This window comes from Pan troglodytes, chromosome 9 (genome assembly GCF_028858775.2).
Source record: "Pan troglodytes isolate AG18354 chromosome 9, NHGRI_mPanTro3-v2.0_pri, whole genome shotgun sequence".
Taxonomy (NCBI): Eukaryota; Metazoa; Chordata; class Mammalia; order Primates; family Hominidae; genus Pan; species Pan troglodytes.
In genome coordinates, this window is record NC_072407.2 from 90,805,349 (window position 1) to 90,833,229 (window position 27,881).

General features: G+C 34.8%; 1 protein-coding gene across 9 annotated transcripts in view; it reads right to left on the reverse strand.

Moving 5' to 3' along the window:
* Positions 1 to 27,881, reverse strand: part of GRM5 (glutamate metabotropic receptor 5) — an 810,828-nt gene that overhangs the window by 320,009 nt on the left and 462,938 nt on the right. For all 9 annotated transcript variants that reach the window (XM_054662592.2, XM_054662591.2, XM_063784377.1 and 6 more), the window contains one exon: positions 25,236 to 25,485. In XM_054662592.2, the coding sequence (XP_054518567.1) occupies positions 25,236 to 25,485 (250 nt within the window). The remainder of the gene's footprint in view (positions 1 to 25,235; positions 25,486 to 27,881) is intronic.

Below are 27,881 nucleotides of genomic sequence, written 5' to 3' on the forward strand. Positions count from 1 at the left end.
CCATCATCTTTTATGAGTCATATTTCGTATTGCATGTTCATTTTCAGAGTAACATATACTACATGCATAGTCATATTTATAAATCTAAACATGTGTTTTAATTTTAGATATATAACACAGATGAGTTAATATTTATGAGCTCATGTGAAAACTTCACTAAGCACGAAGTTTGCAACTAAGTACCCTGCACATTTCTTAGTGCCTTGGTCTGCCGTGTTTTCTTTTTTTTTACTTTTTCATGTGCAAGTCTATATTTTTATTACCTATCTGATGGCTATTTAATTTATGCTAAGGATCATCTCAGTTATTTCACTTAACAGGATAAAATCAACTACACTGGATCCTGAACTTTTTTTTTTTTTTTTGAGTTAAGGTTTGTTATTTTCTTAAGTACTGCTGAATTTTTTCTTTGTTGATGTATATTGTTTTTGTGAACACCCCTCAAATAAGATTGAAACAGTTTTGCTATTTCATCCATATTATCAGTTGCCTTCAGTTTTTCCTCTAGGGGTACTATATTTACATTAGCCCAATCTGCTCAGAAATACCAGAGGCAGTCTTTACTTTCCTTACTTGCCACTCTACCATCTTCATTATATTGAGAAATGAGTTATGTCTTAAATCAGCAAATCAACATTTTCTATGACTTTTATCAAGATGAGGGAATAGATATTTGACATACAGTGTGGGTGTCTCTTGTAAAAGAAATTGACAACACAAAGCACAAGTGGGATACAACTAATGCTAGAGAGCTGCTTTATGTTTTAAATATGAATAAATCTCTCAAAATATGAAAGTGGAAAGACAAGCTGGACTCAAATGATTACAGCCTTTAGAATTAAAATAAATTAGGGCAAATACTGGCTCTAACCACAGGAGAGATTATCACTGTTTGCCTATTTCTGAAGGAACCCTCAAGGAAATTAAGGTGGCTTGGGTTTTAGTGCAAATAACACTACATGTTTTCTTTAATATTTCCATTTCTCCTTAATTCATTTCACCTGTTAACACAAGTCATGCCCAAACATTACTCTAAACATTAACCAAACTCCATGTTCTAAGTTAGAAATAAAATGCATTATATTTTTTTGGACAGTCACTGGGTTATGTAGGAAGAAGTAATTATTTTTATATAAAAGAAAATGATGAATCTCACTCTAGGTGTTAAGCTGGTGTGAAGAGGTGTTTTCTTCTAGAATAATATCCTTAAAGGTATATGAACAAATGAGGGAGGCCTTGAATGGTAGTTCGCAGAGACCATTATGATGTCAAAATAATGTAAGGCCAACAGAGTACTGACAGTTCAATTTTCAGTTTTAGTAATTTTTAAGCAAAACAAATTACCATAAATTACTGTCATCTAATACAAGAAAGAGTATTTTACTTACCAAAATAAAAAAAAAATAGTTTCTTCATTGTACTTACCAAAATTAAGTATTAAATATTTAGTACATATTTGCTATTTTTCTTAGACCCTAAGTTCTATAGGAATTAGTGATGAAAAATCATTTTTAAAATAAAGGCCATCATCAACTACAAATACACAGACACACATGTATGTACAAATAATTATATATATAATTATTTTATTTATTTATTTTTCTTTTATTTTGGACCTTTGAAAATTTCATTAAAGCCTTCCAAGGGCCAATGGACCAGCATCTGGTAGCCACTAGTCCAATGTGTATTAGGTAACTGATGTCCGTTTTCCACCATCTGGACATATTGTCACTGGTGACTGTCATATATTTACTGGACAAGAAGGATTAAGTGGCATAATGCCCATAAAAAGCATTTTGTAATCTTTAAAGCACTAAATAAATATAAGGAATTAGTACTGTTACAGTTATGATATTGCCTCAGAATGCATGGTAACAAATTCTAAGCTGAAAAAAATTCCCTTTATCTACTTAAAAATCACAAGACTATGTAGACTTTTAGGAATAAAATTTTCCCATAGGAGTGGTAATCACCAACTTTTTCAATTGTTTTGCTACATAATCCAGCCTGCTATAGAAACTTCAAAAATGGAAAGGTGGAAGTGTCAGGCTATAACAATCTCTTGAGATGTCATATTAAATGTAAATACATCTTGAAAGTTTCTTGGCATATCATTAGAGCAAGATTCTATTGTAGGAAGCAAGAGGTTTATTTGTAATGGAGAATTTTTTTTAAACAGCACCGTCTTCTCTGGCTAAATAAGCAATTTGTACAAATGACAAATGTGTTTATTTTGCTTGAGAAATGAGGACATCTGAACACCAGTTATTTACAAACGTCTATGTAAATAACTTCAAATGCAAGACCTATGTAAGTAATTTAATCAATGTGCTAAGGGCAGTGCCATTCACCTCTCCTGTAATTCCATCACCCTCGCCTACTGACCTCATTTGGCACTACTCCACATCAGCAATGTTACATTTTCCTCCCTTAATCTTCCAGCACACTTCATCTTTCTGGATGTCTAGTCACACATCCTTACATGCATACTCATATTTCACAGAGATTTCTAGACCTCATATTTCATGGAGATTTCTAGATCTTTTAGTTTTTAGTTTTCTACAAATATGTTATGCTCTTCTTGCTATGTAAACTTTGCTTTAGGACAAATGAAGAGTCAGCTAGTTCCCCTGCTTACGCCATTTTCATTTCACCCTAACACTCTTTGAACAGCTGACTGTGCTTATTTTGTACCAGAACATGAAACTACTCACTTGGCTGGTTGTTTGAATCCTGCTGCTTCTTCCAGACCTGCTATTTTGATCTCAGATGATTCCAGGATTCTAAATGAGAAACTTTAAAAAATCCTATCTGCTAAAATATGGATTAAGGTTTCTTCAGCTTATTTATTTCATTAGGTGCTTATTTTGTACCAGGTATTCTTTATAGTGACATAGGATAGAGCAGTAAACAAAATCCCTTTCCTCATGGAGCTTACCTTCTAGCATAGACTAGAGAGACAATAAACCAAATAAATAAGAAATTTTGTAGCAAATGTGCTACATGTTATAAGGCAATACATATTATTGACAAAAATAAAGTGGGTGGGGGGTAAAGACTATCAATGGTAGGGTATGTTTTATGTTTAAATGTGATGGTCAGAGATGTTTCAGTGAGAAGGTAACATCTGAGTGAAGATTTTACGTGACAAATCTATTGATGTTGATATCTGGGGGAAGGTTGTTTCAGGCAAAGAGAACAGTAAGTGCAAAAACCCTGAGGTGGAAGTGAGACTAGGAACAGCAAGAAGACCACTGTGGCTGAAGTGAATTGGGACAGGGGAGGAGCAATAGGACATGGATGGGAAAGGCAGAAGAGGTATGTGTTAATCTGGTAACACAGTGTAAGACTGTGGGTTTTACTGTAAATAAATGGCAAGTAAATTAGATGGATTGTTAGAGAAGAAAAAAGATAAACTTGTATACTTTAGTTACCATCTAAACCAGAATCCAGATATAATTGTTTTGTGTTCCTTGAGATATAGGTAATTGTACATTCACAACTTAGGATCCTAATTCTCATCCAATCTTATTTGTTCTAATTTGGGCATATATGTATTTTTCTTTAAAGTGTTTATTTGGAACTGGAGATATGAGGACCCAGGATCATGACAGGACAATATAAGAAGAAGAAAATAAGTAAATTGATAAAGACAAAAATATAAAATGTTATTTCTAAATAGAAAAATAACAAACCAATCCCATAAAAAGTAAAGAAAAGGATACTTGTTATCACAATTATTATACAGCAGTGATTAAAAAATTTTAGTGAATGTAATAAATCAAGAAAATAATATCATTAGTATAAGGACTGGAGATAAATTGACTCAGATACTTTGTGTTAATAAAATTATTGTGCACGTTTAAAATCCAAAACTTCTGGAGAAAACTACAAATATTAAATAAGAATTTTGAATTATACAAACATTAAGTGGCTTTTCTCATTATTAGCAACAATTAGTTGGAAATCAAAAATATACTAACAAAATTACAAAGGGTGGTAATAATTCAAGAAAACAAAAATATTTATAAAGCAATCTGTCTTTATGGCAGAATGTAAAAATAGGAATTAAATTTCTTCTCTTTTTTATTAGAATATTTAATATCATTAAAATTTCAGCCCTCTAAATATTAATATTTAAAAACTTAATTTTATAATTAGAAAAATAATCTTAAAAAATTCTTAAAGACCAACAATATTTAAGAGAAAAACAAAATTAGTATACGAAAACTAAAAATAATTAGAGTGGCATGACTTACAAGTATTAAGTATAATAGAAAAACAATGTAATCAAAACACTATGTTGGCCGTGCTTGGTGGCTCATGACTATAATTCCAACGCTTTGGGAGGACAAGGCAGGCAGATCATTTGAGGCCAGGAGTCTGAGACCAGCCTGGCCAATGTGGCAAAACCCTGTCTCTACTAAAAATACAAAATTTGGTGGGTCGCAGAAGCACATGCCTATAATCCCAGCTGCTAGGGAGGCTGAGGCGAGAGAATTGCTTGAATCTGGGAGGTGGAGGTTTCAGTGAGCTGAGATTGTGCTACTGCACTCCAACCTGGGCAACAGAGTGAGACTTGGTCTCAAAAACAAACAAACAAACATCCACCTACTATGCTGCTACAAAAGAAAGATAAATAAAACAATAGTACCAAAGAGAGTATCTAAAATGATATAATAGTATACAGAAAATATATAATTTAAAATATGTACAATTGTAATGAAATATGAAGAAGTGTTGTTATTTCAATGGGAAAGAATTATTTACTAAATCATGCAGGCACATCTGATCATCTATCTCAAAGGACCTCGCAATGCACCAATTTTAATTTAAAAAATTGTAGTTGGATTAAATGAATAAAGGTACAAAACAAGAAAACAAAACTGCCAGTTTTCAGAGAAATTTTTTGGATCAAAAAGAGGAGTGAAGAAGCTATAAAATAACTTTTAAATATGTATTTGATTATGTACAAGCAAAAAACGGCAAATTTAGCATAATCAATATCCTAGAACCAAAGTATATATTCAGGGGAAATCTGTATGTCAATGATTATAAAGCCAAAGAGAAATGTGAGGAAGAGAATGTCCATATTCACATTGGTTACCTGGGGAGAAAGTAAGAAGAGACAGGAAGAAGGGAGAGGAGAAGGTAGACAAAAGGAAAAACAAACAAACAAACAAAACCACAAAAACCAAAAGAGATAATGGAAAGAAGAAAACAAAACAAATAATGGAAAAATAAAAAAATATATATGCACTAGCATAATGTCTACTTATATTAATGCTACATGTTAAAAAGGATGAATGGACACATTGCAAAGCATCAAAGAGGAAAAGGCAAATGAAAACAAAGATTTGATTTGGGGATTGGATTTTGGAAAGTATTCTTCTGACATTTAAAATATATTTAAATAAAATAATATATTTAAAATATATTTAAATAAAATATATTTAAAATATATTTAAATAAAATATATTTAAAATATATTTAAATAAAATATATTTAAAATATATTTAAATAAAATATATTTAAAATATATTTAAATAAAATATATTTAAAATATATTTAAATAAAATATATTTAAAATATATTTAAATAAAATATATTTAAAATATATTTAAATAAAATATATTTAAAATATATTTAAATAAAATATATTTAAAATATATTTAAATAAAATATATTTAAAATATATTTAAAATAAAAGTAAGAGAGGCTTCAAAATGGCTGACTGAAGGTATCTGGTACTTGCCTCCTCCGCAAAACAAAAACAAAAGTAAAAAATCTCCATGCAAATGGATAATCACACTTTGAATGTATTGCCTTACAAAGAATGCTGAAATTCAACAGAGAAGTAACAGAAAACACCTAAGGCAGAAAAGAAAGGGAAGTGAGGCATCCTTCTCTGCCAGGAGCCAGGAGAGACTTCCCAATGTGGGGAAAGAGTAAGTGAGCAACCCCTAATGGTCCATATCCCCACCACGGATTCCTGCAATACTTGCCAGAGCCATTCTACCCACACTGGCTGTGAGACTAACAGAGAGAGCTACGTGAAGACAGCTCTGACAGCATGGCTCAAGAAAGGGAGGTCACACTGTGTATTCGTCTGTTTTTATGCTGCTGATAAAGACACACTCAAGACTGGGCAATTTACAAAAGGAAGAGGTTTAATTGGATTTTGCAGTTCCACGTGCCTGGGGAGACCTCACAATCACGAAGGTAGGCAAGGAAGAGCAAGTCAGGTCTCACATAGATGGCAGCAGGCAAAGAAAGAGCTTGTGCAGGAAAACTCCCCATTATAGTAACCAGATCTCATGAGACTTACCATCATGAGAACAGCATGGGAAAGACCTGACCCCCATGATTCAATTACCCCCAACCAAGGCCCTCCCACAACACATGGGAATTCAAGATGAGTTCTGAGTGGGGACACAGCCAAACCATATCACGTTGGATCCCGCACATATCTCAAGCCCTAAACAACTACAGTGAGGTACCATTTTGAGAGCCCAGTAACCACCAGTCTGTATCCTGCATCTCCTTATTCCTGGAGTAAAACTGACATCCCCTGATCACAGGTGGATGCTGCTGTCAGATGCTATGGCCAATGCCAAGTACAAGCCATTGGCAGCAACCCCAACTGACACAAGTAGCAGGGCCATCATGCATTTAAAAGTGCCATGAAGAAAGGCTATCTCACTTGTAGCCACCACTTGGGGCTAAAGCTTGAACTCCCAGCCTCCTGCCTATGGCTTTTGCCACTTAAAGCAACTCCACCATTCCCAGAAGCAGGGCCACAGTGCAGCTGCTGCCTCCCCAACCAAGCATTCTGCCAGGAATCTGGGCATCATTCAGCCCATGCCTACCACAGCCAGCATCAGCATGTACCTATTTGGGACCTCATGACAGTCACACCGCATTCAAGTATCCCTCACCCAGTGCCTGAACATGTCACTTGGCATCTGGGGGTTTGGCAATCGCTCTGCCCCATCCACCACCTCTCATGGTGCTGAGGATGAGCCCACCCAAATTGCCACTACCACCACAGCTGGCATCTATCCACATGCACCAACTGTGGGCCAGCGATTGCAGCCACTGATAACACCAGCTTGGACTGCTTGGGATCCAAAGGATTGTTCTGCCACTGCTACTCCCATCACCAACACAACACCCACTGCTCAGGGACCTGAGTATCTACCTACCTGCCCAATGCAAAGCTGCCACTACCAGCACCTGAGCAAGCTGTCTGGAGGCCAAAGAATCAGCTAGCCTGAGCCCGTTAACATTGGTGCCAGTGAATGCTGTGCTTGGTGAGACCCAGGCACATTTAGCCTGCCATTGCCACCACTGGGGCCTGAGGACTATCTCAGTGGATGTTCCTGTCTCCAGCAAAACATCACTACAGACTTCACTACCAATTGTACCATAAGCTACTAAGGAAATCACAGACAATACTGACACTGCCTATACCCAAAGAAATCATACAAAAACTACACTACTGCACACACTCAGAGCCAAAGTGCCCTATCCAATCAATACCACAGATACTAATTTGTAGATGACATGATCTTACATATCTAGAAGAATTTAAAGACTATACCAAAAACCTTGTAGATCTAATAAATTTAGTAAAGTTGCAGGATGCAAAATTAAAACTAAAATACCAGTAGTATTTCTATACACCAATAATGAACTGGCTGAGGAGAAAATAAAGAAGGCAATCCCAATTACAATGGCTATTAAAAAAATCTATAAGTATACTTAGCCAAGGAAGCAAAAGACCTTTACAAAGAAAACTACAAAATTCTGATGAAAGAAATTTAAGAGAACTTAATTGAATATGAAGACATCCCGTATTCATAGATTGAAAGAATTAACATTGTTACAATGACCATACTGCTCAAAGCAATCTACAGATTCCATGTAATTCCTTTGAAAATACCAATAATATTCTTCACAGAAAAAGAAAAAAAAATCTTAAAATTTATATGGAATCAAAAAAGAGCTTGAAAAACCAAAGCAATCCTAAGTAATAACAACAAAACTGGAGACATCACACTACCTGACTTTAAAATATATTACAAGAATATAGTGACCAAAACAATATGGCATGATAGGAAAAATGGTACATAGACCAACAGAACAGAATAGAGAACCCAGAAATAAATCCATGCGTTTTTTATCCAAATGATTTTTGGAAAAGTTGTCAAGAATATTCAATGAGGAAAGAACATCCTTTTCAATAAATAGTGCTGGGAGTACTTGATATCCATATGCGGAAGACAGAAACAGGACTCCTATCTCTCATGATATATAAAAACATCTTAAATGGATTAAAGACTCAAAGTAAGACCCTAAACTATAAAACAACTAAAAGAAAACATAGAGGAAACACTTGAGGACATTGGGCTAGGCAAAGATTTTACAGCTAAGACCTAAAAAACACAGACAACAAAAACAAAAATAAACAAATGGGATTGTTTTAAACCAAAAAGCTTCTGTACAGTGAAGAACACAATCAACAGAGTGAAGAGATAACCTGTTGAATGGAAGAAAATATTTGCACAATGTTTCATCTGACAAGAGAGTAATATTTAGTATATACAAGGAACTTAACAGCTTAAAAAAAAACTAACTCCCACTGCCCCCCCAAAATACAAATAATTGCATGAAAAAGTGGGCAAAAGACATGAATAGACATTTCTCAAAGACGTATAAATGGCCGACAGGTACATGAAGGAATGCTCCACATCAATAAGCACCAGGGAAATGTAAGTCAAAACCACAATGAGGTATCATCACCCCAGTTAGAATGGCTATTATTAAAAAGACAAAAAATAAAAGATGCTGGCCAGAATGCAAAGAAAAGGGAAAGACAATATTGGTAAAAATGTAAATTTATACAGACACTATGGAAAACAGTATAAAGGTTTCTCAAAAAAGAAAAAATAAAACTATTGTATGATCCAGCAATTCCAATACTAGGTATGTATCTGAAGAAAAGGAAATCAGTAGATCAAAGAGATATTTGCACCTCCATGTTTATTACAGCACTATTCACAAAAGCAAGATATGAAATAAATCTAAGTATCCATCAATGGATTAATCCTTAAGAAATGTGGTATATGTAAACACAATGAAATACTATTAGCGCGTAACAAATAATGAAATCATGTCATTTTTAGCAACATGGATGAAACTGGTGTTCATTATGTTAAGTTAAATAAGCCAGGCACAGAAAGACAAATATTACATGTTCTCACTCATATATGTGGGACCAAAAAAAAAAAGGTTTTCGCATGGAAGTGGATACCAGAGGCTGAGAAGTGTGTGTACATGGGGAGGGCGTAAATAAGAGAGGTTGATTAATGGGTAAAAACAATTGTACAATTAGATAGAAGAAAAACATTCTAATGTTTGTTAGCTGAGTAGACTATCATTAACAAAAATATATTGTTTGTTCTAAAATATCTATAAGAGAGAACTTGATATGTTCCCAACACATACAAATGATAAATATGTGAGGTGATGGATACTGTAAATACCCTAACCCTAACATGATCATTACTCATTCTGACTGTAAAAAAAAAATCATGTGTACCCCATAAATATGTACAAATATGTATCCATGACAAAAGCAATTTAAAAAATTACTTTTTGTAAAAAAAATGCCAACTATTTTTTTAAAGTAAAATTAAGTAAGAAAACAGATTTTGGCATGTACAAAAAGGTAAATTGAGAGAATCTCTATAAATCATCTTGAAGCATAAAGACTTGTATTCATGACTTGATAAGCTATTAGAAAACAATAAAGCTTTAAAATATTCTGAACTAATGACTGAATGATATCTAATCAATATTCACTTTATTACCTGGCAAGTCTAATAATATGAAGTCAGAGTACTGAAGAAACTACATCTATTTTCCCTGCCTTTGAAAGGAAATAAAACCTATGAAGGCTTCCTTTAAAACAGCACATGTGTCCAAGAATGTATCTGGTCTTCCTTGTCTCACCACTTTACTAATAATTTGACTTTTCCTATTGCAAGTGATTGATTAGTTGAATGCATGTTTAAGCCTCATAGAAAGTGCTCATTTCTTCAGACGTGATTTGCAAAGGCCAGAAATTCACCATTCAGTAAGAAAAGCTATGAAATAGACCTGTCATAAACTCATGGGGAGGGTGTCCTAGGGAGTCACCTCTGTTCTCCACCAAGAGACTTTTAGCTGGCTTACTTGCAGAGAAACATATATTTAGTCTACTTTTTCACTTTTAGGGTGTGAGAATCCTGCCTTTTACTTAGGCTGACTGAGTTAAAGAGAATCGTTTTTCTGCCTCTCTATTACTGCCAATTTTTTTCCCCCTGCAGTTTCAGCCACTCTAAAATATCTACAATGTGTTAGGTATGAAAGGTATGAAGATTTATAAACCTTTACCCACACTTTCAAGGAGCTTATATTCTAGTGTAAGAGGAAAAAGAAGAAAACAGAAAAATAAAAATGAAAAGTTCCAGGGATATTTAAGGGGTCTGTGGAAGTCTTACTGGAGTTCAGGATATCTTCCAAACTGCCTGGAAATGCCTTACATTATAAACCTGATACATAAACCTGAGTATATAGGTAAAAGACAGGGAAGTAATTCCAGGGACAAAACAGTGTAGGTTACACTGTAAGCTAGATATGTTCAGAGAATTGTAATCATTTTGAGATAGAATAGGTGAAGATACAGCAGTGGGAAGGTGGAGAAGTGTGTCAATTCTGATATTCGGCTGGTATGCATCAGCATGAATTAACCCATTGGTTATGACTTGCATCTGTTTTGATTGGATCCACATCTTACTAGTTGTTACATATTTTAAATCTCACCTTTGAGTATCATAGGAAGTGACTGGCAGATTTTAGGCCATGTAGTGTATGCCAAATTATGGAGTGGAATATGATGGCAAAGGGGAGTCAACTAAGATCATTTTGCAGAAGGATGACACAATTACATTTGTTTTACAGAAAAAACAACTCTGAGGAAACTGGGGATGATGGGATGAGGAAAAAAGAAAAGAAGCATTTTTAATCCATGTTATTGATACGATTTAGCAAATGAGAGGTGTAAAAATAACTGTATTAAAAAGACTAATATCTATACCCAAAGAGTACATTTCTTATTAAACTTAGCACATTCTTTTATTTTAGGTAAAATTAAATCACTTAGGGTTGAATGAGGAGGTAGTTCAAATGCACTGCCTGTTGCAATTGCTTTGAACATTATGTTCCAGGATGTTGAAGTCAAAAAAAGCTCCTTTGTTCTGGGTCTCCTCTCCACTGAGAATCACGGCATTCAAGCCTGTACCCTCAACTCCAACCAACACTCCTAAGACTCTCCGATCTCATAACCCATCAGAAGCCCTTAAACCTCAAGAAGGATTGAAAAAAAAAGTGGAGTTTATGTGCAAACCATGACTACTTTTGAGTAATATTGAAAACTTAATACTGCTATGTAAGTAGGCATATTCATCTTCACAGATGAAAAAACTCTGGATCAGGTAGCAAACCTCTCCTGTAAAGGGTCAGATAGTAAATATTTAAGGATCTATGGGACATATGACTTCTATTAAAACTGTTCAATTCTGCAATTATAGCCCCAAAGCAGCCATAGACATTATGTCAATGAATGCGACTATGTTCCAGTGAAACTATCGTACAAAAATAGAATTCAGCTGATGGGCCTCAGTTAATCAGTCACTGTTTTTAGTATGATTTATCACAATGCCTGTCAACTAATAGAAATATACATATGTATATATGTGTGTATATAAATCTGTGTGTGTGTGTATATATATGTATGATAGTTCACATCTTCTGTTAATTCCACCAAATCATGTCAATCTTCTAGAAAACAGGCCAGGCGCGGTGGCTTATGCCTGTAATCTCAGCACTTTGGGAAGCTGAGGTCACTGGAAGTCAGGAGTTTGAGACCAACGTGGCCAAGATGGCCAAAGCTCATCTCTAATAAAAAATATACAAAAATTAGCTGGGCATGGTGGTGCATGTCTGTAATCACAGCTACTTGGGAGGCTAAGGATGGAGAATCGCTTGAACTCAGGAGACAGAGACTGCAGTGACTTGACATACCGCCACTGCACTCCAGCTTGGGTTATAGAGTGAGTGAGATTCTGTCTCAAAACAAAAAACAAAAAACAAAAACAAACAAACAAAAGAACAAATCTAGAAAACAATAAAGAGCAAATGTTTTTGACTGGAATTCAGCACAGAATAATATTCAGTTTTCCTTTGTTTCTCTGTAGATGTTTACACACACTTATAAAGCAACTTCAAACTTTTCTGTTTACTAAAAACTAAAGTTTCATCAAAAAGTTTAGTTTCCTGAGAAAATGGAAGTGCAGTTTGAATAGTCCGTCTAATTATTAAATTTTCTTGATTACAGAAAGTGTAATTGCTCCTGGTTTGTTAATCTTATTTTTTTTAAAAAAGAAACATTTTCAGAATCACCTTTTCCTTTGTTTAAATTATCTATCTTGAAAATAGAGAAAAACATATTATCTTATAATGTAAGGACAAAATTTATTACTGAAATTGAGGATTATCAAAGATCCAGAGATGGTTTTCCAGAATGGTTTAGGATACAGGTTATCTTCTAATATCCTCACTGCCATTTACTACCTGTGGGACCTTGAGCAAATTAGTTGTCTCTCTGTGTCTCAGTTTCTTCAGCTATAAAATGAAGTTAATAATAATAGCTTACAAATAGAATTGCTATAAAAAGTCAATAAATTAATACATGAAGATCAACCACTTAGAACAGTGCTTGCTAAATAAAGATCACTCTATAAAAAGTGATTATTATCAAAATGTTTTAAATATTTATCTAAACAAATGTTCGCAGTGCAATCAATCTCAAAGCCACCAGCGCACTTTGAGATGCAGATTACTTTAAAGCACAAGCTCTAGTATTAGAAGAGGGCTTCAAAGTCCTGGGTTGGTTTCATCCTGGACATAGGAATACTTCATTCAATAACATCAAAAGCCCCTGTTCATTTTCAGTTGTCAGACCTACAGCACCTCCCACGTCAACTGGTATTATTTACATTTCAGCTTATATCTAGCAAGCAGAGTTGCCTTTAAAGACATAAGTTAAGTCGGCCGGGCGCGGTGGCTCACGCCTGTAATCCCAGCACTTTGGGAGGCAGAGGCAGGTGGATCACGAGGTCAGGAGATGGAGACCATCCTGGCTAACACGGTGAAACCCCGTTTCTACTAAAAATACAAAAAAATTAGCCGGGCATGGTGGCGGGCGCCTGTAGTCCCAGCTACTTGGGAGGCTGAGGCAGGAGAATGTCGTGAACCCGGGAGGCGGAGCTTGCAGTGAGCCCAGATCGCGCCACTGCACTCCAGCGTGGGTGACAGAGCGAGACTCCATCTCAAAAAAAAAAAAAAAAAAGACATAAGTAACGTCTCTGAGTTTCAGATTCTTCATCTATAAAGTTAGGTTAATATTACTCACTTCAGAAGGGACTTGTGAGAAATAAAAGAAATATCTCATTCTTTACATTTTAATAGGGGTGTTTGAGGGGAACTTTTATGCTCCAGGAGAGAAAAGCATGGAAGGAAAACACACAGCTTCATTCCACTATCTTCCTACTATCCCTTCTGGGGATAGTGACTCACCTGTCTGGTGAAACTGGAGAAGGGGTTAAGTGTGTACGACTCCATCTCTTCTTTTTATGGAGCAGTCTGTTCTCTGAACCTAAGAGTTTTTCTGTTGTCCTTCTGAAAGCTACCTATTAAAGCGAGCAAGTCCTGTGATTGTTCAGCCCTGTCTGTGACTGTGGGGATGGAGAAGAATATTTGGTCACAGATCAAAGATTTGGTTTTCATTTAGCTAATATATACTAACTCCATGACTTCTTGCTGGTATTTAATTTGAGGAAAGGGCTATTATTTAATGAACCTTTAAATCCCTAACAGTGAGAAATTAATATAATACTTTATGTGACTCTACAGTTACAAATGTTAAATTTGGCCTTACTTTAAAAATATCTTGCATTATAGTTTAACAAAATCTTTCTCTCCTCATTGTTTATAACAGACGGAGTAATATCTTTCAAAAATAATAAATGAAACCACTTATTAGCAGTATAGGTTTCCTGGTTTCCAATCTCCACTGACTGTTTCTCAACCCACTGCCACACCCCTTATGCTACACACACACACACACATACACACACAAACTTCCTTCTCCACTTGCCTCCAAATTTAGGAAGAAAGGCCATCATGTGATTTTTCTATTTCTAAACTTTTAAGCTATATCTGCCCCAACACATTTTTAAATTTCTGTTCTAGTTCTGTAGTACATCTTCTCAGTTGGTTTCCTCCACCTGGACTTTAAATGCCACCCCTTCCCACATTTTTATGCATTTTATACTATTCGTAACCCTCTTTTCATTAATTAAATCACCTATCCTGCCTGGATACCAAAATTAACCAATTAAATAAACAACTGACCTTTGCATGCAAGATACAGATACTATATATCATAAAATTTTAAAAATCTAAAAATTATGAAGCTTGGCATTGTCTGAAGATCATAAAGCCCAAATTAAATGACAAGAGTAAAAATATTTTCAACATATTCCAATGAGCTACCTTCCTTACTTTATAAAGTTTTTAGAAATCAATAAGGAAAAATAAACAAAAAATGGTTTTAGTACATGGATAGGTAGCTTTTAGGAAATATTGACATAAGATAATATTTACTATCTTACTCATAATTTTAAAACTACAAAATAAAACATTATGATGCCATTTTCATTCATAATATTATCAAAGTGCAAATGATTTAATAATACCATGAGTTGACACAGAAATACAAGTGCTTTTCACTATACATTTTGTTCACCACTTAAATTATTTTTTGTGATTATAAATTACATCTTTGGAGAGAAATAAAATGTTAATGTTAAAAAATCTCTCTTTACCTCATTTTCCCTTAAAATATACAGTTGACCCTTGAACAATGCAGGAGTTAGATTCAACATCATGTTACACAGTCAAATATCTATATATAACTTTTGACTCTCCTAAATCTTAACTACTAATGGCCTACTGTTGACCCAAATCCTTACAAATAACATAATCAGTTGATTAACACATATTTTTGTATGTTGTATGCATTATATACTGTATTCTTATAATAAGGTAAGCAAGAGGAAGTAATGTTATCAAGAAAATCATAGGGAAGAAAAATATATATTTACTATTCATTAAGTAGATGTGGATCATCATAAAGGTTTTCATCCTAATTGTCTTCATACTGTAGGCTGATGGGGAAGAGGAAGGGAAGGGGTTGGTCTTGCTGTTTCAGGGGTGGCAGTGGTGGAAGAGGCAGATGAGGTGGAAGGGGAGGCAGGAGAGGTAGGCACACTTAGTTTAACTTAACACATTTAAGGAAATGCATTTTTGCCTTTTTTTTCATTTCTCTAAAAATGTTTCTATACAGTACCAATCCTTCTTCCACTGTTAGCTTTAATTTCAGTCCCTGTATCATAGAAAGGATCATGTCATAAAAGAAGTCAAAAGCAGTCTTGAATAACTGAAACCCTCCTGCCAGATTATCTAATGTCAATTTGCTTTCTGTTACTACTTCTTCAACATCATCTTCCTCCTCATCTGGCACTGGTCCAAAAGCACTCATCTCCATCAAAGTCATCTTCTGTTAATTCTTGTAGTGTGATGTCTGTTAGCTCTTGAATTTCTCCAAGATCCATATTCTGAAACCCTTCACCCCCACCTTTTTTTTCCCATACCTATGATCTCATGATTTCCTTGATTGGCTCTATCATAAATATTGTGAAGTGATACACAAGATCTGGAAACAGTTTTCTTCAGCAGGAATTTATTGTATCAGGCTTGAGGGCTTTCAGGGCTTTTTCCATAAGAACAATTGTATCTTCAGTGGTATAATTTTTCCAGACTTTCATGATGTTGTCTCTATTTGGATCCTCTTCAACCAGTTGATGATCCTTTCCATAGAGTTCTGTGTGTAATGAGCCTTTATGGTCCTTATGACCCCTAATCTAGAGGCTGAATTAGAGACTTTGTGTCTGGAGGCAAGTAGATACTTTCCATGTTGAACTCATGAGGTTCTGGGCGGTAAGAGGCATTGCTCAATAGCAAAGGAACTTTATAAGGTAGTCCTTCCTAGCCAGGTACTTCATGACTTCAGGCACAAAGTGCCGATGGAAACAATCAAGGAAAATAGCTCTAAATGTCCAGGTCTTCTTCTTGTACAACCAAAAGACTGGTAGCTGATGTTTATCTTTTCCCTTCAATGCTAGAAGATTAGCAACTGTGTAGATAAGAAAAGTCATGATCATAATAAACCTGACTGTATTGTCAAAAAACAGGAGGGTTAGCTTACTCCTTCCTGCCTTAAATCCTAGTGCTCACTTCTATTCTTTACTAATAAATGTTCTTTGTGGTATTTTTCTGTACAGAATAGAGCACTTTGACACACATTAAAAACCTGTTGCAGCAAATATTCCTTCTCCTCAGTGGTTTTCTTAATGGTGTCTTGGAACTTGTCTGCTGCTTCTTGGGCAACAGAAGCTGTTTTTCTCATTATCTTGACAATTTTTAAGCCAAATATCTTTGTAAAATTATCAAACCATCCTTTGCTAACACTAAATTCTCCAGCTTTAGATCCTTCACCTTCCTTTTGAGTAAGTCATCCTTTAATGACTTTGCTTTTTCTTGAATAATATTAGACTCTAAATGTATGCCTTTCTTATACCCAATCATACACCTACATAGAAGCTGCATTTTCAAAATTACATAAAAAGGTATTTCCCCAGAAGAGCAAGGTTTTCACATCTGCTGGTGTAGCCACAGGGATGGCTTCATACGTTTCCTTTTCTTTCGTTACGTTGGTCTTTCCTTATGCTGGATTTGTTTATCTTGAAATGAAGGGCATCTGCAGCTGCAGACCGGAATCCACAGTACATATTAAGCAACTCAACTTTTTCTTGTAATATCATGACTTTTCTCTTCTTCTTGGGAGCAGTTTCAGCATCACTACTGACACTTTTGTTCCCATGGTGTTATTTAAGGTTGACAGTATTGCAAAAGACATGATAAAAAATGTGCAATAATCAGGAACAATCACTTTTCACTGTAATGCGTGATTTAGTGGTGAAATGCACAGTTCACAGAGAGATGATTAGCCTCATACTGTGATTTAAGCAGATACTCACAATACTTGAGATCATTGCAATATCAATAGGAGGTGGCTTTGAAATTACTACAGTAGTACAACATGTACTACAGTTAATTTTATGTAGTTATGATTTAATAGTAAATCTTTGTTTTCTCTTAATCAGGAATGGCTCACAAGTGTGCACAAAAGTTTTGATAAATTTTAACTTTTTATAATAGATTGGTGTAGATTTTATGGTAGTAAATGATAAAATAGTATATGTAAATATTACATTCATTTATCACACATATTTTCTTATTTTTAAAAAAATATTCCTAGGCAACATGGTTTGTGTGTGAGTTTGTCCAAATTATTGCAAATCTCAAAAATAAATTTCAACCTATCAACTGAAAAAAATATGTAAATGGAGACCTGCACAGTTCAAACTCATGTTGTTCAAGGGTGAACTGTAGATTTCATTCTTCATTCCTTATTAGTTCAACTTCCCAAAATACTGGCTTATATGTCATGGGTTCATTTTCTCACCATCTACTCACTTCTTAGCTACTTCATTGTTAATCTGCTTTTATTACTCTATTCAGCCATGTCTTGTTAAATTGCCAATTTTCTCCACCTCAATAAATCCAAATGGCCATTTCAGTGTTATTTTCACTTGATCTCCTAAATTCAGTTGACATTGGTGGTCTTGCCTGTAAATATTCTCTTCCATTGGCTTGGATGACACAACACTCGTGGTTTCCCATCAACATCTCTGGATTTGCCTGTTCCTGTCTCCAATTTTGAGTTCATCTTTTTTTTTCAACCTAAATGCTGAGGTCCCTCAAAGATAATTTCTTTGAATTCCTCTCTTAATTTTAACAAACACGTCCTTGATTTGCTATTATCCTGATGATTCTCTCAGTTCTATTTACAGCCTATATATCTCTTCTGAGCTCTCAACTTACATATTCTCCTACCTAGTAGACTACTTTATCTTTGAAATGTACCTGAACTCCACTTATCCAAAACTGAACTCATGATCTGCTCTTTACTTCATATCTGACATTTCCCAATGACCTCAGTAAAGGTACTATCATTCCTATTTTTAACTTTTATCCCACATTACAAATTAATGACACTGAATGGCCCAGTAGAAGAAAATTATGGACATGCCTTTTTAATGCACTTGATTTTATTGTAACTCCACAGATATTGCATTTTTTACAAATTGAAGGTTTGTGGCAACTCTGTCCTACACATCTGTTGGCACTATTTTTCCAATGGCATGGTCTCATTTTGTGTAATTTTGTTAATTCTCACAATATTTCAAACTTTTTCATTATTATTATATCTGTTATGGTGATCTGTAATCAGCGATCTTTTTTGCTTATATTATTATTTCAATTTACATGATAATTATACACATTTATGGCATACAGTGTGATATTTCCATAAATGTATACAATATATAAGGATCAAATCAGGGTAATAAACGTATCCATCACCTCAGACATTTATTATTTCTTTGTGTTAGGAACATGCTACTGTTGTAATTGGTTTGGGGCATCACAAACTGTGCCTATATAAGACCGTAATGAGGGTGGTATGTTCTGATTGTCCTACCCACTGGCTGTACTTCCGTCTCTCTCCCTCTCCTCAGGCCTCCCTAACCCTAGAGACACAACAGTATTGAAATTAGGCTAATTAATAGCCCTACAATGGCTAAATGCTCAAGTGAAAGGAAGAATTGTAAGTCTCTAACTTTAAATCAAAAGCTAGAAATGATTATACTTAATGAGGAAGGTAAGGTGGAAGCAAATATAGGCCAAAAATTAGGCCTGTTGCAAAAAAACAGCCAAGTTGTGAATATAGAGAAATGATAAGAAAGAGAAACAGCCTTATTGCTGATGTGGAGAAAGTTTTCATGGTCTTGATAGAAGATCAAGTCAGCCACAACATTCTTGTAAACCAAAATTCTAATCAAGAGCAAGATCTTAACTCTCTTTAATCCTATAAAGGCTGAGAGAGGGGAGGAAGTTACAGAAGATGTGTAAAGCTAGCAGAGGTTATTTCACGAGGTTGAAGACAGGAAACTGTCTCTATAACATCAAAGTGCTGGGTGAAGCAGCAGGTGCAGACTGATAGAGAAGTTTCAACAACATATTTTCAATGCAGACAAAACAGACTTTTTTTGGAAGAAGATGCCATCTAACACTTTCTCAGCTAGAGAGGAGAAGTCAAGGCCTTGCTTCAGATTGTCAAAGGACAGGCTAACTCTTCTATGAGAAGATAATAAAACTGGTGACTTGAAGTGGAAGCCAACAATCATTTCCATTCTGAGAAGACTAGGAAACTTATGAATTATGTTACATGTATTACTGTGTTCCAAAAATGAAAAAAACAAAGCCTGGGTGACAACACATCTCTTTAAAGCATGGTTTACTGAATATTTTAAGTCTACTTTTGAGAATTACTACACACACACACACACATATATATATATATATATATATATATATATATATATACACATACAAAAATCCTTTCAAAATACTACTGCTAATAATTGACAATGTGCCTGGCCAGCCAGGAGGTCTGATGGAGACATACATGGAGTTTAGTGTTGTTTACATGCCTGCTAACACAATATCCATTCTGCAGCTTATGAATCAACAAGTAATTTTGACTTTCATGTCTTATTATTTCTAAAATACATTTCATAAAGCCATAACTGTCATAGATGGTAATCCCTCAGATGGATATGGGCAAAGTAAGTTGGAAACCTTCTGGAAAGGATTCACCATTCTAGGTGTCATTAAGAACATTCATGAGTCATGAGAGAAGGTCAAAATATCAACAACAGGAGTTTGGAAGAAGTGATTCCAACCCTCATGGATGACTTTGAGATGTTCCAGTACTTCCAGTGAAGGAAATAACTGAAGATGTAGTGAAAAGAGCAGGAGGACTAGAATTAGAAAGTGAGTTCAAAGATGGGACTGAACTCCTACAATCTCATGATAAATCTTAAATGGATGAGGAATTGCTTCTTATAGATCAGCAAAGAAAGTGGTTTCTTGAGGCGGAATATACTCTGGTGAAGTTGCTATAAGCATTGTTGAAATGACAACAAAGAATTTAGAATATTACCTAAACTTAGTAGATAAAGCAGTGATAGAATTTGAAAGGACTGACTCCAATTTTAAGAGCAGTTATAACGCGGGTAAAATGCCATCAAACAACATTTCATGCTACAGATAAATACCACTTCCTTTTGTGAAAGGAAGACTCATTTGATGTGGCAAACTTCATTGTTGTCTTATTTTAAGAAATTGCCACAGCCACTGCCACCTTCAGCAATTGCCACCCTAATCAGTCAGCAGCCATCAACATTGAGGCAAGACCGTCAACTAGCAAAAAGAATCTAACCCACTGAAGGCTCAGATGATCACTTGCTTTTTTTTTTTAGCAATAAAGTATATTTGAATTAAGATTTATATATTTTTAGACATAATTCTATTGTGCACTTATTAGGCTACAGTACAGTATAAACATAACTTTTTTTTTTTTTTTTTTTGAGACAAAGTCTCGCTCTGTCGCCCAGGCTGCAGGACAGTGGCGCAATCTGAGTTCACTGCAACCTCTGCCTCCCGGCTTCGCGCCATTCTCCTGCCTCAGCCTCCTGAGTAGCTGGGACTACAGGCGCACGCCGCGACACCCGGCTACTTTTTTGTATTTTTAGTAGAGACGGGGTTTCACCGTGTTAGCCAGGATGGTCTTGATCTCCTGACTTCATGATCCACCCGCCTCTGCCTCCCAAAGTGCTGGGATTACAGGCGTGAACCACTGCGCCCGGCCCACTTTTTATATGAATTGGGAAAACAAAACATTTGTGTGATTTTTATTGTGATACTGTTTTATTGTGGTGGTCTGAAATCAAACGCACATTTTCTCCAAGGAATGCCTGTATACTTGTTTGAAAATGACTTAATTTGGAATAGACATTCTTGCTACATGTAAAGATAAAGAATAATATCTACCTCTGGGGAATAGCCACTATCATAGTTTGACTAGCAAAACTGTAATTTCATTGGCAAGGATATTTCTTACAGTAAGTTCTTATCATTTCCATTTTGAAAAATATTGATGTAGATTGACCTCTAAGAAATGCTTCTTATAATCCTCAAGTACTTTTGAAATTTAAGTACATTTCCTTTTTGTGGCTTTGTAATAATCATCGTAGTAAAGAATATTCTCAAATTATTCAAATAAAGTTAATTATAGATCAAATGAAACTATCTTTTCAGTTGGTAATTTGCTAAAAACTAGTTGTTTCCAAGTCTTATTTAAATTTCTAACTTTTAAATAATGTATTTCAAGTAATTCTTTCCCAGATCTAGAACAAGACATTGTATTCATTCTAGAAAATAAGCCCCTTAAGAAATGCCATTACTGTTCAGATTATTGATCTCAGCCTGCTGTCAGAGCCAAAGGGTTTAGCAAGTCTATTTCAGGGACCTGAACAGGATATTTTTATTGGCAATGAGACAGCAGATTACCCATAGCTCAAATGGAAAGACCTAGTGGCGAGGTGTGTATCATTCTAACATTCTATTGATGTGCAGCGCAGATAGTGAGATGTGCTGATGGATGAGGTTGTCTCAGCAGCAGAGTTGTCTTAGTCCTGCCAAGCACTTAAGTTGAACGACCTATTAAACATGGTTGACCTAAGGCAGTTGGAGATATTTATAAGTAACTACAGCTATTAAATGTGGACCTTCTAGTAGGCTCTAAATATAGCCTTTTTTTTTTTTCCACATAGCTTTGACTTCTAGTTCCTAAAGCCATTCATTCAAGTTGAATTGGGGAAGAGAAGGAGCAAAAAGAGAGATTTTCAGAATATCTGTAAACAAAATAACACTAGAATACTGAAAGAAGTTACAGCGTGAACTAAATAAAAATTTTCAGGAGGTAGCACTGATATAAAATACTAATTAAAATTAAAAATTTGAATTATCTAAAATTTTAAAAAAATAAACTCAGGTTCTATGTAGAACCTAGGGTTTGCTATCAAATAATAACTTTCCCTCTGTTTCTACTCTACAGAAGACAAGTTAGTAGAAAAGTACACTGGATTATAAGTTATGGTAGTTGGGTAATTGTGTCATCCAAATTTTGGAGGTATCAGTTTCCTCATTTGTAAAATTAGAGTTAGTAGATGTAAACTTTTTCTTACAAACTATTAACTTTTGCTTTTCTGTTCCATTTCACACATCAATATTTATTGAGTCTTACTTAGAACTCCTGTGTATAAAATAGAATAGTACTTGATATTTAGGTTGTTCTTAGATATGGGTTTTTTCATAACACTTATATGACCTTCTATCTAACTTATCTGTAAGTATCATAAGGGCAATAATTATTGTTTTTTTGCTCATTGATTTATTTCAAGCACTTTTACATATAGTAAACACTCAACATTTGTCAAATAATGATTAAATGAAACAATACATGTAAAGTGCTTAGCACAGTAATTGGCACAAAGTATTTGATAAATGGTCCTATAAATGGTTCTGATAAGTGGTTTTATGAACACCCACAGTGCCATCTCACTAAGATAGTTGGAAGAAGTTGGGATATTTCAAAGAGAAGTTGGAGAGTACTGAGGACCACACTGTTTTCCCAAATATTTGAAAGAGCATCACGTTACTTTTAAAGAAAAAAAACATGGGCCAAGAGGCAGAAACTACAGGGAGACAGTTTTAAAATTTGGAGTAAGGAAGACCTAACAAAACTGCTCAAAAATGAAATGAACTGATGTTCAAGTAAATGTCAAATTACTAAATAGCCAGTTAATGTGGGGATAAAAAAAATCTAACTAGAGGCTATAAATTTAGTATTCCATGAATTAAACGATATGGAAAGAACTCTATGTTTATCATATACAAAATAGATTTTAAAATACCCAAAATATAAAAATTTGCAATGCTTCTGGAAATAAAATCATACATGGAAAATGGCAAATATTGTAAAAGCCAATCTATTTACTTAGTGTACATGGGATCAAAGAACATTTGCTTTTTGGCAAATACACCATATGACTGAAAACAAATGCTGCTGATTTTTCTTATTAATGCTGGCAAATGGAGCAGATAGGAATCGTGGAATTCTTTATTCCCTATCAGAAAAACAGAACTACTTAAAGCCAGATTTTTTTTCTTTTCTGTTCTTTTTACTGCAGTGGTAACACTGCACTTCAGAATACAGTATAAGAATATTGGCAGTTGGCATGTTTGTGGGTTGTATGAAACTAACTGGTACATCATTCCTGCCAAATAGCGATGATTTTGACAAAATATATGACATTGATAAAAAAGGAATCTCACTCAATATCATTTTTATTGAAGGATGTGTGGCCTCATACCAAAATAGCCCCATCAATCTATTGCCATCAGATCGGACAGAAAAGAATTGGGTACATAAAATGGCTGTCATAAAATGTATCCCAGCTGGAGCTAAGTCTGATCACAGACGGTCAGTTAAGCATTTGGAAAATGAAGGAAGTACATTTCCCTTAATAAGCCATCAAAAGTTAATAACAAGTGACTTGGCTCTCTATTTGGGGCAGAAATCCTGAGAAAGATGCAGTGGATTCTAAGGTTTTTGCTGTTCTTTACATTGGCTACATGTTAATAAAAAGATATATGGTACATAATGTTCTAAAGGTATGCAATGAAGAAGCAGCTTCCCTACCACTTATAAGTTCCAGTGTTACCATCTCAGAAGTGCACCTCATTCACACATTCAAAACTACGATGTTGTCTTACTAATTATGATAGTTAATTTTATGTGTCTAGTGCCTGGGCTATGAGTGCCCAGACATTTTAACAGACATTAATCTGCCTGTGTCTGTGAGAGTGTTCTGGATGAGATTAACATTTGAAGCAGTAGACTGAGTAAAGCAGATTGCCCTCTCTAATATGGATGGACTTCAAACAATCAACTGAAGACCTGAATAGTATTAAAAGGCTAAGAGGTAATGTTTTTTGCCTGATAGCATGAGATGGACATTGGTCTTTTTCAGCCTTCAGACTTGGACTGAAACATTGGCTCATCTTGAATTGCAAGCCTACCAACTTTCAGACTGCAAATTAATATTATCAACTTTCATGGTTCTAACACCTTTGGACTTGGATTGAAACTACATATTGGCTCTCTTGGGTCTTTAATCACATGAACCAATTCCTTGGAGTAAATATCATATGTGTATATATATATATACACACACACATATGTATATACACACACACACAAATTTATACATACACATATATATGTGTGCAGGACACATATATGCATATTTTTTATTATATATGTATATACTTTTGGTTTTATTTCTCTGGAGAATTTGACTAATACACTGATTCAGCCACAACAACAGGGAATGTGCTGAGTTGTGTCAATCAAGTGAATTATCCAGATAATTAAAGTCAATCTCTGTAGAAGCTGGTATTTTGGTATCTTGTCTAGAAACAACGTAGGTCACCAGGCACCTACATTTTTGTGATATAAAATAACAAGCCAATTTTCTAATGCTTTAAAAATGTGCTCTGAAAGCAATCCCTCATTTTCAAACCCAAAATTCTATGATTCAACATTATAAACCAAGCTCATGTAGTCATTCTCAAAATCAGCTTTAAAAGCAACTATGAGTTTGAGTCATGTTTACTTTCCAAATGAATTACTCAAGCATATAAAAATCCATTTCATTACCTTACAGTCATGGTTTTTAGGACTTAAAGATGCATCAACTTCATTTGTTGATTCCTGTTACTATTAATCAGCACATGGCGGATCTACTTATTTTCCGTGATTTTCTCCAGGCACAGGTGCGTTATGAAATTTAAGCTCTATTTCCACTGCACAGATTAAGCTTTGAAAGAATTTTTTATCATATACTAAAAGCTACCCTTCGGTGCTGCCAAATTCCTGGTATTAACTCCATGTAAATTTTCTTATTATCACTCACCTGCCCAGAAGCAGAAATTCTCCCGCTAGACCCAGGCGCCTCATGGCCATCAGCAGACCTCTCACCGTCATGCCCTCACAGAAGCAGGCCACCACCCGGGCCTTGGGCAAGTGACTTGTGAGCTTCTTCAGCAGCTTATCAAAGCTCTGCTCCCCTGCATTACTGTAGATTTTGTAAGAGTGGGCGATGCAAATCCCTTCCTTCGCTGACATATCTTTGAAGGCTTCCATCCCACTTTCTCCATAGTTGCCTGTGTGAAAACATAGATAAGCAGAGGGATAGTGAAATGAGAGTGTTGCATTAATTGGGTATAATCAGAATGCAGGTGTTAGGAGCATGAAAGTCATTGGTATGGGACTTGCAACCTGAAGACCTGAATTTTGGTTTTTGCTCTTCTGCCGAATTGCTTATTTTGGGCAAATTACAATTGAACCACATTATATATGCATTGATCATTTATATTTTCACTGTGATGGAGAGAATAATATAAAAAGTGTAAGCAATTCATCATCCTTTTATGACTCAAAATAGCTCTTATTCTAAATATGAGTTGATGGAAATATTTATCTGCTATTTTTTTGCATTCTATCTCACTTCCCTTTACTTCTCATTGATGACAATTTCATCCCACTGAGATTTTTGTATTTAAAGATATAGTACATATAAGTAATACATGTAGTTTATATAGTATAGATGTTGCCATATAAATATTTTATAAAGTATTATATTATATATAATATTCAGTATATTATATACTTATAATCATGAGAATTTATGGTTTGGTCTTAATTGAAAAACTGAGATCCTTGCTTAAGATTTAGTCTTGTCGCAGGTGAATGTGTAAACTTATGAAAAACATTTACAGTTTTATCCTATACAACCATGGGGGAAGTTATTGACAAGGATAAAAAGTTCAAAGTCTTTTGCAAAATTTGGGGACTAAGGACAAATGTTAGTCTTTTAAAATTAATGAAAAGGGGGATTAATATTGACAGTCAGCTATATGCCAGGACACAAGGACCTTTATATATGTGATCTAATTTAGCACTCGCAATAAAATATTGATGTAGATATTACGGGCTCCATTCCATACTTAGATCAGAAAACAGAGCAGTTAGGTCCATATTTACCTTGAGTTACACTAGCAGTAAGTGGAGGGCTGAACTCATTCACAGATCTAATAGCATAGGTTCTGCTCCCTCTACTTGTCTAAGGCTGACTCTTAGGAGTCTCAGAATTCTAATTACATCCGCATTTCTCTTTCCCATTTCAGAGTGACAATTCTCCAATTTTAGATATTTTTGGAACATTTTAAGGCTCTATATTTTATACAGGGCTCATATTCTGAATTTTCAAAATATTAGATATATGAGGGGGATTGCTTTGAAGAATACAAGAGGCTACTACAAGATAACCAAGCTGTAGAACATATAAGGATGTGACTGACCTAAAATTCAACTTGACCTAGGAACTGGAATCTCATCAGGAGGAGTAGATATCAAATTAATAAGGAGCACTGTGGACATTCAGTTGCATAGGGTTCACTACATGTCTATAACTGCAATAAATACAACTCCACAACAATTTGATTTTGGGAAAGTCAGTTTATATATGTTAGCTCACTGCTCCTTACAACAACTCTGTGATAAAGGTTAATGTTCTCTTCCCTTGGCTGATAAAACTGAAGTTCAAATACAGATAGTAGGTGTCAGGATCTTAGTTTGAACATAAATCTCTGATTCCTGTCCTGATGTGGGTGCTACCATACCACAGGTACCTTGCTGCAAATGAAATCTGTTAACTTTGAGGGTGGATTTTGGTGAAGTTTTATCTCCATGAACAAACGCAAAGGGCAGAGCAGAGCAGGTCAGCTTGAATCTCAGCCAAAAATACTGGTGGGCCAGCTGCATCTTTTCCCTCCTTCTCCAGAATTAAAAGCAACAAGAAGCCTCTGTCATGATGGCAGGTGGGCAATCTAGTTATTTTGCAATTAACAAAGTTTAAAGGGCACTTTCTGAAAAATGTGCCAAAGGGCCTAAATTACCAGTTTTACACTAATGTGAGTAATCTATTATTCTTTGATTTATTTTTAGCTAACTCTGTTTTTCAACAGACTGTCTTGCATTTCATGTTTTGATTTAATGCAGAGGTATTTGCATAAATAATTTGAAATTAGGTAAGTGATTGTGATGCGAATTTATTGAGAATTTCACATCATTTATTTACTTTTATTCTCAATACATTCACTGTTAACCAAGAAAAGACATCTAAAAAATTCAGATTATTTAGCATTTTGTTCCTAACAGCTTTAACACTGTTTATGTTTATACAATATGTTGTAGAGAAGCAGCTTGAAATAGTGGAGAGAACTTTGTTATTAGAGAAACCTGAGTTCAACTTCAATTTATATAGTCTTTTTAATCTCAGCTTTCTGAAGTAACACTGCTTAATATTCAGATATTTTAATATTATATTTAATGTATGTAAACTATCTGGTAGGTCACCTGAACCCAATTAATTGAACCTACTGAAATTATAAAGAATATTCTAGACAGAGTTTAGCTACTCTTTACTGAAGCATCCAAAACAAAACAGTGGAGAAAATGGCACTATTACTGTACACTAGGCTAAAAAATTAAGCTTACA